The sequence below is a fragment of the Hemicordylus capensis genome, chromosome 4, assembly GCF_027244095.1.
Source record: "Hemicordylus capensis ecotype Gifberg chromosome 4, rHemCap1.1.pri, whole genome shotgun sequence".
Taxonomy (NCBI): Eukaryota; Metazoa; Chordata; class Lepidosauria; order Squamata; family Cordylidae; genus Hemicordylus; species Hemicordylus capensis.
The window spans coordinates 252,326,141-252,343,179 of NC_069660.1; the positions used below are offsets into that span (position 1 = coordinate 252,326,141).

The 17,039-nt window shown below is 40.6% G+C and overlaps 1 protein-coding gene and 1 long non-coding RNA gene across 2 annotated transcripts in view; one reads left to right on the top strand and one right to left on the bottom strand.

The window, feature by feature from the left end:
• Positions 1-2,464: 2,464 nt before the first annotated feature.
• Positions 2,465-17,039, bottom strand: part of LOC128323526 (ras-related protein Rab-10-like) — a 70,332-nt gene continuing 55,757 nt past the window's right edge. Inside the window, exon 6 of the mRNA XM_053246814.1 lies at positions 2,465-5,946. Coding sequence (XP_053102789.1) covers positions 5,869-5,946 — 78 coding nt within the window. The 3' untranslated portion in view covers positions 2,465-5,868. The remainder of the gene's footprint in view (positions 5,947-17,039) is intronic.
• Positions 11,135-17,039, top strand: part of LOC128323527 (uncharacterized) — a 39,287-nt gene continuing 33,382 nt past the window's right edge. The window contains exon 1 of the long non-coding RNA XR_008306331.1: positions 11,135-11,236. This is a non-coding gene — a long non-coding RNA (uncharacterized LOC128323527). The remainder of the gene's footprint in view (positions 11,237-17,039) is intronic.

Genomic DNA, 17,039 nt, shown 5'->3' on the forward strand with positions numbered 1-17,039 from the left:
CCCTGTACTCTGGGATCTTCTCCAGTCCACCCACTAGGAGGCAGATTCTTTGGAGACAGACTTGCTGGGGTGTGGCCTAGGAGGCACCTCCTACTTCCTCTCAGAGCCAGTTTCCTTCCTGCCTCCCTTGTGAAATGGAGATAAATCGACAGCATGGCCAGAGAGGGTGGCTTGGGAAGGACACTTTTGAGATGGTCATTTTTCTAGACTAATGAGCTGCTGACAACTCTGTTGGATGCACAGCTGGGTGAACCATCTAATGCTATATAAGAAATGGCTTTTAATATATTTATTTTTGTGGGAAGGATTTGTTAGCCAGACTCTAGCTTTCAACTTGCTCAGGATTGCAGCTCTTTCCTTAAAAAAAAATTCACACTGCTTTTGCATCCAACCAGTAGCATTTCCCAACAATATTCCTTTATAGAGGCAATTGGTCCCCTCTCATACTGAAAATGAAATTAAGTCTCATCTCAGCTCTTCATAGCACAGGACTGGTATCTAGAATTTCCCAATGCAGCTCTGTCAGCTTATGCTTTGCCCTCAGTTCCTGCATATAGCATAAATCGGTTTACAACCTCTATGTTTTACATATCAGTAGAGGCATCTTTTTGGTTGCAAAACAACATTTTTTGTGTGCCAATGATAATTCCCTTCCTTATCCAGGGTGGCTGTATGATTACCCCCAAGCAAGATGGAGCTTAAAGAAAGTGATTTGCTTCATAAATGCTACTTGATCACCTGAGCTTAGCGGTGACTCATACAAGAGCCTGAGGCTTCCTGCTACCTTAATAGAGAGGATGAGGTGCAGAAGAGGATGTCTGATATTCTTCATTTATTCTCCCTTACTTCACTTTAGCCCTTTAAAAAGATGTCTGAACAGGTTAGGGGGAGCTGAACATTACATGAGTGCCAAAAATATCTTGAAGGGTAATTCTGAAGAAATTGTGGACAGTAAACAATTGAGCTAAAAAGCCACAGTAGGAAAACAACAAATATTTATATACTGCTTAGCAACACAAGTTCCCAAAGTGGTTTACATAGATATAAATCAAAAAATAAAATGGCTCCCTGTCCCCAAAGGGCTCACAATCTAAAAAAGAAATGTAAGATAGACACCAGCAACAGCTACAGGAGGGATGCTGTGCTGGGGATGGATAGGGCCAATTGCTCTCCCTCTGCTAAATAAAGAGAATCACTTTTAAAATGTGCCAGTGCTTTTGCTTCTGCGTGGGACCAGTCTGTGCAAGGTAGATGTGGGACTCACTTTCATTGAAGATTTTTGCCTTTCATTGATAACAAAAGTTGCACAACCTTGGGTTTCATTTATTTCACCATAAGCTACAATAAGAATCCTAATTTGAGAAGTCTCCAGAGCACAAGACTACCTTCCAAAGCACCGTCCTAACCTCTTAAAGGGCACTTTGATCTTTGCTGACCTAGCTGTATCCTAAACTTGCAACTATCTTTGTACAATGTTGAAATTGTATTTCACATTTCAAAAGCTAATGTGACTACATATTAAGTGTGTGACCTTTAGCAAATGCTATCTTGCATCCATTTCTGGGAATTGTGTTCAGCAAAACTTCATAGCCTTCGAAAAGATCACAGAATGGAACAAAGTAATCTATAGACTGTATGCTATTGAATCTCCTTTTACTGAAAGCCAGTATATTTCAAATAGCACACTTGTCTATTCATCTCTTCAGATGGCCAGGATGACTGTGCTGCTTCCATTCACAAGAGATGAAAGAATTCATTTGAATGCATAGCTGAAACTAAAATAAGAACACAAGGTTCATTTTGGACCAGTTCACTCATGCAAGCCACCCAGCCACTTCTTTCCTCCATGCGATTCATCCTGACAATTCCCAGGTACAGAGTTGTATGGAAAAATGTAATGTTTGTATTGGCACTACACTCTGCAACAATATGTGCAACTATAGCAGCAATATTTTGAGCCAGTGCTATCACAGAAATTGCAGAGTGTATCTGGTTCAAACATGACATTTTTGCATGCAATCCTGTATCTACGATGTTCGGAGGAATCACAGGAACAAAAAAGATTCAGATGTAAACCAGTACTAACCTTATTTCAGTTTGATCACTGCATTAGGTTTACCACTTTTTTTGTCTCGTTAATTTTATAGTTGCGGTGGGGGGAGCCCAGTGGGGCTAAGACTTAGTTTGCTGCTTACTACAAATGCAAGCCTGCAAAATATGTGAGGAAAAATTTACACAGTGCTTGTTAGGTGGGATAGAAGAACAGGGGAAATATGGAGGCCAGAACCAAAATTAAGCTTCAGAGCCTACTAACAAATCTCCTGCCTACCAAAGCACTTCAAGGACTAAAGGTTATGATGATGTCACAGAATAAGGTGCTTGTTTTTAAGTAGAAACAGTATATAACACAATATATATTTTGTTAGTCAAATCACCTAACACAAAAAAGCCACAATAGACTCAGTTACCAATATTAAAATTTATAAAACTGTAAAACTTTCAGGGCTATATAACACTACGTACTTAATTGTGCTGGCTTAAAAAGGATTGAGATCACACAAGAATATAGTATTTTCTTAACATTTGAGTTAAGCAAATCTCTGATGTTAAATGTAGCATCAAACAACCTAATATGTAACTTCTGTAGTATAAGGAACACTTTCTTTTACAATAGTGGATTGATTCAGATGATACTGAGTGATTAGGGGCACGCATTTCCCACCCACCCCACATGTTAATGTGGGAAGTGGAATGTCTTAACTGCTCCTAATTGTGCAGTTCCAATACTATTTTAAAGTATTATTGGAATGGTACAGTTAGGATGTTCTACCCCATTTGTAAATATGCATGCCCCAGGTTCTAACTACATGATGCGTGCATGGTAACAGCCAAACCAGCCCAGTGTTTTATGTATGCTCAAAGAAAGTAACACTGTGTGGATTCAATGGCATCCACCTACCAAATACATTGAACCATACCCGCTTATCCACCTTACTGCATATCATGTACCAGAGTTCCTTTGGCCATCTACATAGGACTGTTCTTAAGACAAAGACTAAATGGTCATAAATTTGATATCAAGAACAGTAACACCAAGAAGCCAATAATTCAGTCTACAGAGTCACAGCATCATAGAGTGAATGAGAGTAACTGCTCTTAAAAATGGACACATGGAACCAGAAATAGCTGAGCAGGAATTCATAAAAGAATTTGCCATAATACGATTTAATAGAGATTATGGTTTTTCACATTACAAAGATTCCACTTGGTGTATATTGTCACTGTCTTTTTAAGAATGCTTTTAACTGACCTTTCTCCTATTCTTGCTTTACACCTGATGACATGGGATGTCACCCATGAAAACTCATGCTCAAATATATCATTAAAACATCTTGACAGCCTACCTAATGTTACCAGTTTCCCTTATGGACAAAACTTCTGGTAACTGAAATTGCATTGTTTATGTGAAAATGTGTCTTCAACAACCACTATTTTCCCCACCCCCACAGAAGCTTGCTACTTTGTGCATGTTATTCTGGAGGGGGAAAATATTAAATTAGTCATTTAAGAATACAACAAATATTTATATGCCACTTTTCAACAAAAGTTCCCAAAGCAGTTTACATAGATATAAATATATAAATACATGAATAAAATTGCTCGCTGTCCCCAAAGGGCTCACAATCTAAAAAAGAAACATAAGATATACACCAGCAACAGCCACTGGAGGGTTGCTGTGCTGGGGGTGGATAGGGCCAGTTGCTCTCCCCCGCTAAATAAAGCGAATCACACTTTTAAAAAAGATGCCTCTCTGCTCAGTTAGCAGGGGACTGAGACATATCTACAGTTCACCTAAATGACTTGCAAAAAAAAAAAAAAGTTATTTGGAGCCATTATTATTTATCATCTGTTTGTACACTTTTTCAACAAAAAAGCTCTCAAAAGTAGTTTACATAGCAAAAGGAATGAGAAGATGGTTCACTGTCCCAAAGAGGCTCACAATCTAAAAAGAAACACCAGGGAAGCACCAGCAATAACTACTAGATGTGTGCTATATTGGGTTGAATATAGCCCTGCTAACTGGGCAAAGAGGCACCTTTTAAACATGGTGACTCTCTTTATTTAGCAGGTGGAGAGTAACTGGCCCTATCCACCCCCAGCACAGTACCTGCAGTGACTGTTGCTGGTGTTTATCTTACGTTTCTTTTTGGATTATGAGCCCTTCGGGGATAGGGATCCATCATACTTATTTGTTTGTTATTAATCTATGTAAACCGCTCTGGAAACTTTTGTTGAAAAGCAGTATATAAATATTTGTTGGTGTTCAATAGGGAGTTTCTCTTCTCCTGCTAAATATAAGAGTGCCACCACTTTAAAGAATGTCTCTTTGCCCAGTTAGTAGCCAAGTGACATATTCAGCAGAATCCCCATGCTAGATAGTCCTTCCTGGACTGTACCACATCAGGCTGCAGAATATACCAGCAGACAGTACTTGTGCTTCTAGCAGGGGTGTAACTATAATAGGGCAAGGGGAGACAGTTGTCTGGGGGCCCACTGCCTTCGGGGGCCCCCAGAGGCAAGTCACATGACTGACTCCCCCAGCTGTGCACCCGCCCAGGCTTCCTTCAGTTGTATTCATCCTCCGAAACTGATATGAGTGTTAAGACCTGGAGCTACCAGAACAGCATGTCTTTCTCTAGTACCCTGTTTCCCCGAAAGTAAGACCTACCCCGAAGTAAGACCTAGCAGTAATTTCTGATGTACCGCTAATATGCCCTAGTGCATTTTGGGGGGCTAAAATTAATATAAGACACTGTCTTATTTCCGGGGAAACATGGTACCATTAAATGACTTGCATCGTCCACAATTTACAAAACCTTTTAAAAAATAATTTAGGATGATGTTCTATTGTGGCACATAGGATACATTTATATGTATGTATGTGTGTGTGTATATATATATATATATATGGGGTGGGGGTGGCCAGTTTAAAAATCTTGTGTCTGGGCCCACTCCAACCTTGCTACACCCCTGGCTTCTAGGCATTGCGGGGATGTGCTGAGAGATGTTGTGGAATTCTCCCATCTCTCAATGCAAGTGCATTTGTGGAAAAGCCTTCGACTGCAGAGCACTCCTTGCACAGAGTCTAAAGGCTCTTCCGCCCAGGGGACGGGGAGTTGCATGAGGGCTTCTGGCACATCCTCGAGAAGCATGAGCACTTTGTTAATTAGGATGTCAGCCACCATTTTTTAAATGCTCCACAAAAAGGGTTCTAGTTGACCTTTTATGCTTTAAGGCAAATTAAATTATATCAAACTTTGGAAAACTGTTTTTGCTTAAACTAGTCAATTGTCATTTTAAAAGTGCTTTATGTGACAGGTGCTATTGAACTATGAAAGAACAGCGTCCTTTTCCTCTCTTCTTCCCTTTCCCATCTAAATTGTGTTTCTAGAATTGTATGCTCTTCAGGAGAAGCAAACATGGCTTATCCTGAAGTGGTAAAGTACCTAATATACTGTTAGGTGAACTCTCATCAGGTGGTTTTCATACTATAGATTTCACCTTTGGCCAACATAACTTCCTAACATTAAACAACTTTGGCCAACATTAAGATATTTTATATGCTTGCATCTCAATGGATGTTACAATCATGACCACATGTGCAAATAATAATTTGTTTATTTTAAACATTTGTAAGTCAGTTAAATAAAACAACAGTGGACTGACAGAAGTGTTTGCATGTTAACATTAAAGCTTTAATCACTGTATGTTTTGAGAACTTTAAAAAGAGAGAGCGAGAAAGATTTAAGTTCAGAGTTGGTATGTATCAAATACATGATCAGAACACAGACAACAAAACACTGCCAATTACAATTTGCAGCAAGTTCTCTTTTGCGTGTTTGTTCTTAGGTCCACTACATCTAAATCAAGCGGTACACAGGAACTCTGAAAAACAAAAAAAAGTCCAGAATTAAGTCCAGTGCGTGCACCAATTAGTAATACAAATATTTTAATAATGTCCTGTATTTGAACTATAAGCTTTATGCATTTCTTCAGTTTGGAAGGAACAATACCAGTTATGATTATTTATATACCATTTTTTCAACCAAAAAAAGAGTTTACCATGCAGTTCACACTGAAAAAGAACAAAACATTATATGAGGAGGATGAGTAAGATTCCCAAACAGAACTGTGGGACTTCACAGCAAAAATCCTGGAAAGGTGACAAGCAACCACCCATGAATATGGGAGAGGGCAGGTGCACAGCCCTTAAGGACATATTCCTGAAGTCAAAAAGTTCTTCTGAATGGTGGAGAAAGCAGCAAAAAATAGCTCCCCCCTCTCCCTCGGTGCACTTGGTAACATGATGGGCAGAGCTGTGATGCAGAATCTTCCACCAATAGAGCTCTGAACATTGGGGATGCCAAAGATTTCAGCACAGAGAATGAAGATTATTTTTGTGACCATCATGAGGAAACTAGTTCTCTTACCAGTACTTATCATCATATTAAGAATTGAACTAAGTGTTGAATAGAGATGCAGTTTTTGTGTTGTTTGTAGTGAAAGCAAATTTTGATTGGATGATTCTTATATAGCAATTATCTCAACATTTATATACATTGAGAGTAATATTAGATGGCATAATTTTTTGCCATCTAATATTACTCTTGATAACCATCTAATGTTATCTATCTAATATTACTCTTAGATAGCCATCTGATACTACTCTTGATAGCCATATATGAAGCTTTTAGTCAGGAAGAAGCTCCACTTTCCAACGTTCAGGGGGATGAAACCAGGTCGAGTAAAAATATATATTTTTAAAAATGGAAGCTGCAAGTATGTTAAGGAAGACTGTTTAGGAAAAAAAAACCTGAAGTGAGGATTATTGCCATAAAAGATATGCAGATAAAGAATACTAAGAAAGACAGCATGGTATATGTCTTTCTGAAATTTTGATGACTGATCATTGGAGAGAGGGTGAAAAGAGCTAATCTAAGAGCAAAAGAAATAAACCAATTTCTGTCTAAACTGGTGTCTAAGCTTGTGTCAGCTATTGAGAGAACTTAGGTCTTCTTTAGGTGATTACAGGAGACCCTCATTATCTGTGGTTTCGCAGATCACGGTTTCATGTATCTGTGGATGGGTCTTAGAGACCCTGTTTCTTTATCCGTGGCATGAAATATAGGCAATTTTTGCCTACCTGCAGTTCCTGAGTGGCCGGAAATAACTTCTGATGTCATTTCCAGCCACCATTTTGAAGTGCAGAGCAATTTTGAACCATCTTTGAAGTGCAGAGCCTCTTTTTTGTTTTTGTTTTTAAATTTAAAAAAAAATGGGGGATTGGAAGGCATTCCAGACCTGGAGAACAAGGTACTATGCATTTCTACCCTTATTTCTGCCCCTTGCTGCGTTTTAAGGTTTTTAAAGCTCAAGGAACCTAACCCCTCAATCCCCATAGGGTTAAGGTCTCTTTATTTGTGGTTTTGTTATCTGCAGAAATTGGTAGGAATGGAACACCTGCAAATAACAAGGGCCACCTGTATTTAGGAAGAAAAACAGATTGTGAATACTGTAGTGTAAGCAATGATAGCACCCCAAATGCAATTCTTCTTAACAAGAATTTTACTTCATAGGAACACAGGAAGCTGCTTTCTACCAAGTAAGACCATTGGTCTATCTAGCTCAGTATTGTCTACACAGACCGGCAGCGACTTTTCCAAGCTTGCAGGCAGGAGTATCTCCCAGCCCTATCTGGAGATGCCAAGGTGGGGACTTGGAACCTTCTACATGCAGCTTCCCAACAGCTGCGTCCATTCCTCAGAGAGGATGACCTCAAAACAGTGGTGCATCAGCTGGTAACCTGCCAGCTTGACTACTGCAATGCGCTCTATGTGGGGCTGCCTTTGTACGTAGTCCGGAAACTTCAGTTAGTTCAGAATGCGGCAGCCAGATTGGTCTCTGGGGCAACCCGGAGAGACCATATTATGCCTGTTTTGAAACAGCTACACTGGCTGCTGATATGTTTCTGGGCAAAATACAAAGTGCTGGTTATTACCTTTAAAGCCCTGAACGGCTTAGGTCCAAGTTATCTAAGAAAGCGCCTTCTTTTACATGATCCCCACCGCACGTTAAAGTCATCTGAAGAGGTCTGTCTCCAGTCACCACCAGTTCATCTGGTGGTGACGCAGAGGCAGGCCTTCTCTGTAGCTGCTCCTGGGCTATGGAATGCACTCCCGGCAGAAATTCGTAATTTGAGATCATTGCTGTCCTTCAAGAGAGTCCTTAAAACATACTTATTTGGCCAGGCCTTCCAGAGTTTTAAATGATTAATTTGTTTTAAACTGTTGCCCTGATTTCCAGGGCTTTTAGCTGTTTTATTTGTTTTATTGTGTTTTAATAGTTTGATTTTAATTGTTTTGTTTTTATCATGTTGTGAACCGCCCTGAGCCATTTTGGAAGGGTGGTATATAAATCAAATAAATAAATAAATAAATAAATAAATAATCCCGTAAAGGGAATATCTTTCAGTGCTCACATGTAGTCTCCCATTCAAATGTAAACCATCACAAGACCAGTTCTCCTCTTTCCTCATATTTAATGAACACATCTTAGAATTTGCTTCATACAACTTCTAATAATCACAAAATTGTGCATAAAGTTTCTCACAGTATTTGAAAGTCAGAATAAATAGATATCATTTATTTAAATGATTTTCTTTTTAAAAATCCAGTGGCTGATCTCCTGACAAGTGAAACCACTGAACAACCCTGAGGTCACAGAGAGTGCTTTAGAAAGCTCTCTGATAAAACATTGGTGCTTTGTGCACATTGCTGCTACCACCTTCCAAACCAAGGCAGTGCACGCACCCGTGTGTATGCGGGGAGGGAAGGCAGTCCCTGGAAGTCCTTGTGACCTTAGGGTTGTTCAGGCCTCAAGGTTCCGCGGGATGTTGACTAGTGTGTAAAAATTTGGAATATTTGTGTGCATAAATCAAAACGAATCTGAATGTTGTGTTATATAGAAATATTAAAGTCTATGCTAAAAAGCTTTTAAAACTGAACCCCATCAATGACACAATAGGTCATGAATTTTATTACTGTGCAAATTATGAATATTTAGACTTGGATGGTTTTTCAAAATTTATGTATAAAATATCTTATATCCTGCTACATCCTCCCAAAGGAGATCAAAGCGGCTAACACCATACATAATAAAATCACCACCAACAATAAAAACACTGTTCTGCTCCGTAATTATCAGTCTTTGCTTCTGGAAAATTCTGGGTAGTTAAGATTTTAACTGCTACATTGATAGAAAGCACCAAAAAAATTCCTCAATTTTACAATCACTCCCTTAAGCAGATGTAAAATTTGTAGTGCAAAAGGCATGTAGATTCTAAAGCCAGAGGTTTTGGATTATGCTCTTGGGCAGTATAAAGGCTCTGTTTAGTTGCAAGCATGTTTTATTTGTTATAGCAGCTAGCTAGTATGCATGCTTGTTCAGAAAAATATGCATTAGAAACCTAGAAATGAGATGTAATTTGCTTTCCCCCCTTAGTAATTAAAATAAACAATTTACATTGCCTAGATTCAAAGGAATCCACCCTGCTGACAACTAACCCACTCTCCCACAAATCCAACACTCATACTGTCACACAAAGGGAGGAAAGAGAAGAATATACAGATTTGATACTGATAATACTCAAAGATAAAGGTTTGCAAGATGCTTCTTCTGTTCCAATAAGATGTGGCAATAAGGAATATCATTTTATCAATTTTATTCATAATACAGTGAACAAATCATGAGATTGATATCAACAAACATTTTTCCAACAGACTTCTCTCCATAAATATTGGGGCCATTCACATGGGCAGGCGGGCTGCTTCGGCTCATCTCCCCCACTCCAGGCAATCACAAAAAGGCTGCTGTGAGCGTGGACCGTGCTCCCAGACGATCCATGCTGCTCCATGCAGCACAGAACTCTAGAAGCCAGTATGGTACGCCCTGGCCTCCAGAGATCCCACAATGGATCATGCCATGAGTGTGGGGCATTGACAGGATCCCCTGTCAGGCGGGCGCTCTAGGCACCTGTCTCTGTGTCTCCTCAGGCTTCATGCAGCTTGAGGAAACACACAATCCCGGCAGCTGGCTTAAGGAAGCGCTTGCTCCCTTAACCTTGGCTTAGTTAGAGTTGGGCTTGGGAGCGGGGTTAGGCTGGGCAGGAGTGCAGGATCCGCGTGGATCCCGGTGTTCCACGCAAACACCTAGCCTGGACTAGGCTGCTCTACCCTGTGCTAGGCTGCTTGTGAAAACAGCCTCATTGTGTCCCTATATCATTGTTGTCTGATATATATGTAACTGATAGCAGTTAAGGCATCAACCGTACTATTTGCATTATGTTATAAAAACCTCCTAAAAGTCACAAAAGTGTTCTCCCCCCCCCCCCGACAAAACTCTGGCAATGTTAATAACGATCCACCTTAAATTAACACTGTGCATCATTGCTAAGTACATTTATTTAGCCTACCCATCATGTTGATACAGCATTCAGCTTTTTCTGCCATTGTGAAATTCTCATGCTGTACTATGAAAGTAGAGTATGGGGCTGTGAACTTCTTCTATGAGTAGTATTGTAATTCAAATGCATATCGTACACATAAAATAAGCAACAATTACTTCGAAAAAATAACTAATCTGATTTGAGTTTTTGTAAATAACAGTTATAAATGTAGTGTTTAAATGGCTTTTTGCCTTTTAAAAATGAGGCTATTAATTATGTGCATAAGCTTCATGTTTGTTGTGCTCTTAGGGTTGTTTCCTAAGCAAGTTAGTTATGACTAAGCAACACTAAAACTAATGAGACAAATTAGTTGTGACTGAGTCAATTTGATTCCAAGAGGCAGGTAGTGACTGGTGAGGCCTGTTCTGGGGGAGGGTTTTTTTTTTTGAGGGCAGGGAGATATAACTTTAAAAGAAGCATCACTTACCCATCACCAGCTCCCAGCATCCTTTGGGAATTGGCAGCAGCCAATCCAGCATTCCATAGGAAGGGCGGCCTCCATGCATGCAAAGCAGCCATTTGAGTGGTCAACACAGCGAGGGTTGTGCTGAGCTGACCACTCACATGGCCACTGTGCATGCATGGAGGCCAGCTAAGTGGTGCGGCACCCTCTCTACAAGATGCTGGGTTGGCTGCCGCCAGTTCTTGAAGGATGTTGGGTGCTGGTGGCAGGTAAGCTTGGCTTTTAAAAAAAAGTGATATCCTGCTGCCCTCACTGCTCCCCTGGAACAGGCCTCACTAGCCACAGCTGCCAATAGGATTTAGAAATCCTAACTTAAAGTTTTAAGTTTTTGAGTTTTTAATCTGTATTTTGAACTGTTTTAATTGTGTTAATGTTTTAATTGTTGTGTTTTTAGATTGTGAAGTGCCCTGGGACTTGCATATGGGGTGGTATAAAAATGTGTTAAATGATTATGCTAAATGATACTCAACCTACAAATCTAAGGGTTACAGCCTTTCTTGGCTGTTTTCTTGCTTGTCAACATTTGATAGCCTTTCACTACAAATGAGATTGTGAAGTTATTCACACAATCAGAAACTGTGTTCTACCCGGGTTTTGGAGCTGTGTGTGCTCCCAATTTTGGTTGTGTGGAAGCAAGGTAAGAGAAAAACCTGGGTAGAAGTGATTGTATGTAAGTGGAAAATCTACTCAGGTTTTCCTCTTACCTTGCTTCCACACAACCGAAAATTGGGAGCACACACAGCTCCCAAACCCGGGTAGAACACAGTTTTTGATTTTGTGAATGGTCTCTATGTGTGAGAGAAATGTTAGAATACAAAATAAATGGAAACATGTTGAATAAGCATACCACTATTTTCCGCCAACTCAGCATTTAGGAGAAGCAAACAGTAGGGTATTGTACAGAAAGTTTCATATATTCAGTTGCACGTATTTCCTTTACAGATCAATATTTCTTATAATAGTGAAACCTAATTGCTTTGAAATTTGTTGGCTACATATAAGAATCTCATGGTAATTACATTGACGACAGATGTTTTCTATTATCATGACAATATTAATTTATTTATAAAATTCACTTACATATACTTACTATATATTGATTAGACCAAGCAATACAGATCACCAATCACCATGAGAGTCTTCAGAGGTGCTGCACATAGTCTCCATTTGGATTTCAATCGCTACAGATTGCAGAATGATTATGGAGTAAACTGAACTGACCCACTAGTAGTCCATGATGTGATGCCTGGTGGCTAGACACTCAGTGTTAGTCCTGAGTTTTTAAACCAGTTGAATAATACTTGTTCTTACACTTGTACACTGATGTCAATAAAATATAACAGTATTCAAATTGAAAAAGTGAGTTGTTTGTGCCCCAGTAAGGCCTTCCAAACACCTTCCAAAGGTTCCATGGACCTTCCAAAGGTCCACCATGCAGGCAAAAGGTCCACCATGCAGGAACTTGCTGGAGGGAGACCATTCCACCACTTCACAGCCTAAGGTTGGGTCCTAAAGTAGACAACCTATGTACCTACTACCTTCCTGAAGATGTTAAAAGTGGGCAGACTGGAACTTCTCATAATGTCCAGCTCCCCAGGAGAAGTGTGATTAGCGTCCAGCTAATAGATTTGTTTAGAAGCCATTTTTGGAATGCACAAGGACAGTCACAGAGCCAGTGAATTTTCAGCAGTGAAACATACTGCTGAAGCCAGCACTATCAATGTGGCCTTTGTATATAACAGCACCCCCTGCAGAAACCTCCACATTCAATAGCAAGAGTATTTTTAAGATTTGTTGTGTTTAACACCACCAACTAGAAACACAGGATTGTATCCAAAGAAAGTTAATCATGACAAAATCCCACTGAAATCTACGAGACAATGGAGATTGGGCCATAACTCAATGGTAGAGCATCTGCTTTGCATGCAGAAGATCTCAAGTTCAATCTCTGATATGGGGTTCAAGCCCTGACACAGGGGTGTAGCTAAAATTGAATGAGAAACAAAATGTCCCTGGGCCCCTGTGGGAGGGGTGCCCCACTGACTGGGTGATAATGTGCTCTTTGCTCTCCCTGTTGTGACTTTCTGAAGAAGAAAGTGGGTGGCGGAGGACAGGGACCCACCTTCACTTGTCCCATGGTCCACTTCAACCTTGCTGTGCCCCTACCCTGGCATCTCCAGGTAAGGCTGGGAGAGACTAAAGCTGCTGCCAATCAATGTGGACAATACTGAGTTAGATGGATCAATGGTCAGAATTGGCATAAGGCAGCATCCTATGTTGCTACAAAAGTTAACTGTGATTAAAATCAATTTAATTTCAATGAGACTTAACGATGACTAACGTTCTATGGATACAACCCATAAGTAATGCTGGAATTAGGAATATAAAATACTCAGTACTTCATTGTTAAGATCAGACTTAATGGTAAAAAAAAATGCTATAAATCGTTAAATGTCTAAAAAAAGTCTAAAAAATATAATGGGAGGGGATAAAGAAGTGGAGAGTAGGACCTGGCAGACACCTGCTAGCAAGCAGCTGAGACCCTGCCAACAAGCAGCATTTTTCTGTGTCCCCATTGCCATGGAGCAACCAGCATCTCCTTTGCTTTTGTAGGAATTGGGAATTCCCCCATGAGAGCTCTTATTTAAACAATATAATTTCAATAGTTTAAATGTTTAATGAATTAAATGTTATCTACATCCCTAGCTGAAACCATATGACAGCTGGGTGATACTGATGCACGTTTAAGCAAATCAACCTTACAATCCATTCCACCTCTCCAAAAATAATTTTAAAAAACCAAATTGTATATTAAACCAGTCATACTGGTTTATGACGGTCATACTGTCATAACAGTATGACAATATGACAGTTATACCGTAAAAATAAAATGACTCCATGGCTGAATTCGGACATAATGCAAACCAGAGTTGAATGGGGCAGAGATTCCATTATGTCAGAATGTGTACAACCACGGTTTCAAGCCAAAATTGACCTACAGTTTGCCTTGCCAAACTCTAATTTGAACCCTGGGCTTGCAGTAAGGTTCACTGCTGAGACATGAGGTTTGGCTGCTGAAGCATTATGTCCAAACACGGACAGTGCCATAACTGCAGTTCCATGCACTTTTGGGAACCACAATCATAGAGACGACAGCGTAGACCCGCCCAGGATTGCACCCGCTCCAAGACTATGGTGCTTCTTGCTGGATGCCTCTCTGAGCACTCGACCCACCCCTCCTGTCTCCAATCCAACAAAGCCGTTGCCCGGCTACAGGACAATATCCGATCTCGAGCTTGTCAGCTTTTAAAGCAGCAAAGTCACACTGGGGCATTCCCTCTCCCCATTCTGTGCCTTGCTCCCCCCTCCTTGCAAGCAGGAGGGAAAGGGGATGGGATGACAGGATGGGAACTAAGTGCTTTGTTTCCCAAGAATTAAGTGACAATGATGTCTGTTCACAAGCACAAACAGTCCTGGTGGCAACATATGCAAGGCACCCTTTTACAGCAGTTTTATTCAAATACTACAGACTACTTCTGTCTGAGGCTTTCTCAGTTTTTAATTACAGGTAAAAATACTCAGTAGGTTACAAGAATACTTCAAAAAGCACTCCAAATGATGCTGGGGTGGCACGCTTTAAAAATCGTGGTTGCCCAGTTGCAAGGAGCAGGTATGTAGGAAAATACAAAAACACCTTTAAAAGCTTACAGAGTCTTTTGCTATATCCTGGCCGGATGGGCGAAGGCTAGTGTTTCTTAGGTTAATTACATTACAGGTAAACAATAATAGAACAGTTTCAGGTATATACAAAACACACACCACAGAAACAGAAAGTCTGATGCAAAATCTGACTAAACAAATTTCCCCTAGATTTCCCGAAGCCAAAGCCCAGGCTTCCTTTTTCTTGAACTCACCAAAACCTTGGTTGAGAATTCAAGCCCCTGCAATTCTATCTTCCAAGAGCTGCAGCCATCTTCCTGCAGTCATCCTCCATGGCCGCATGTGTTCTCCTGCACCTCCAGCCCAGCTTCTTCTAACAAAGAAACTCACCTTCCTCTCAACGGTTCTCTAGGTCCCACCCACCTGGTGTGCTGATTGGCTGAGCCCTGGAATTCACCAGCCTCTCAGTCGGGACAGGGCTCACTTCCAGTTAACTCTTCAGAGGAGGGGTGGCTGATCACTACAGTCTGCAAGGACTTCTTTGCTGGGGTGAGCCCTCACAAGAGCATTCTAGGTCATGGTGGGACAGACGCCCCCAGGATCCTTTGCCCTCCCTCATATATATATATATATATATATATATCTATATATATATATCTATATATATATCTATATCTATATCTATATCTATATCTATATCTATATCTATATCTATATCTATATCTATATCTATATCTATATCTATATCTCCATTTCTAGGTAGTCATCCTCTACCCTTCCCTTTCCTGGGTAACAGGGAAATAATGGCCCCCATACCCCCCCCCCCCGTGCTGGTGCAGGACAGTTTTCTTGCAGGGTTCTTAGGAGTGTTGCAATGCAATTGCTGTCAGAAGAAGCACTGGCATTTAAATGGCATGGCATTTAAAGGGATTTAAAAACCCTTTCCATGCTGAGGGTGGGCAGACTTCCAAAAAGGCATAATCATGATTGGCACGCACCCTTTAAGACTGTGGCCAATGGCAGCTGCTCTGGTGATGTGCTGACACCTTGCCCACAGTCTGGTGACATGAGCTCTATGGAGCTTGCTGGGATTGGCCTCACTGGACCAAGAAGAGGGAGGAGTCCCATCTCCTGAAACTGGAGGTTGCCAGACTGCTGATGGACGAATGTCTGTGATAAGATTTATGGTTGGAAATTGAAACCGCAGTTTCGTCAACCTCCAGTTTCACATTACATGCTAATGTGGCCCATGTGTACTAAAACATCCACAATCCAGTTCAAGTTGTGTGTAGCAAGGCTGTTTAGAGAAGAGTATTTGTGCCAGAAGCCCTGTGCAGACATTAATTTGCCTCTCCCTGTGTGGACTAGCTGTAGTAAAATGTACTTCCAAGATCTAAAATCAGATATGTGCATTCTAATACACATGTGAAGTCTAGCATTTAAAATCCATAATTCATGTCCAAGCTAGTGCATTCTGAACACCTTCAAAACTGATCATACCCTTAATGAAATATTATATCTCTCCTAGATTAATAATCTTAGCAGATAGAAGACTTTCAAAATAGCATTCCATAGTAGTAACACAGTTTTCTGGTTGTAAAAAGCCAGGGCGTCTGCTTGACAATGGTGTCCATTGGTGTCCATTGTTGCATGGCCATTGGATCATGGAATATCCTGCCATCCAGGTATGTCTAGGGTTAGCCAGAGCTCAGCTGTCTTCTCTGACAATGGTTCAGAACATCCTCACAACAACTCTATCAGATCAGCTACAATTATTTTCTATTTCATAGATGGGGAACTGAGGGTGAAATTGAATGCCTTGTCCAAGCCAATCCGCAAGTCCTTAGTTGAGCATGGATTGAACTCACATCACTTAGGCCCAGTCTATTACTACTGTCCTCAGGACAACACAGATTCTCCTACATTCTTTTTCACCATAAAGAACCATCTTAGCACTATGATTAAGCAATTGAAACTACTGGCCTGTTTGGGGGATGGAGGGGCAGTGAGGGGAACCATCCTAGTTAAAATGAAAAACTGACAGAATTCTTAATCACTGTGATATCAGTTTTGAGCATATCCAGATTGGAAATGGAAAATATACAAGTGACCCCTGTTATTCGTGGGGGTTCTGTTCTCTCTTATAGGTGCAAATATGGAAACCATGAATATCGAAACCTTACCCCTATGGGACTCCAAGGGTTAGGTTCCTACACACACAAAAAGGGCTAGGAAAAAAGGGGGGAGGAGGCAGAGAGAAGAGAAATAAAGTACTGTACCTTGCTCTCCAGGTTTCCAGCAATGCCCACCCAAATCCCCAATCCTCTGATTTTCTGTGAAAAATCACAGGGA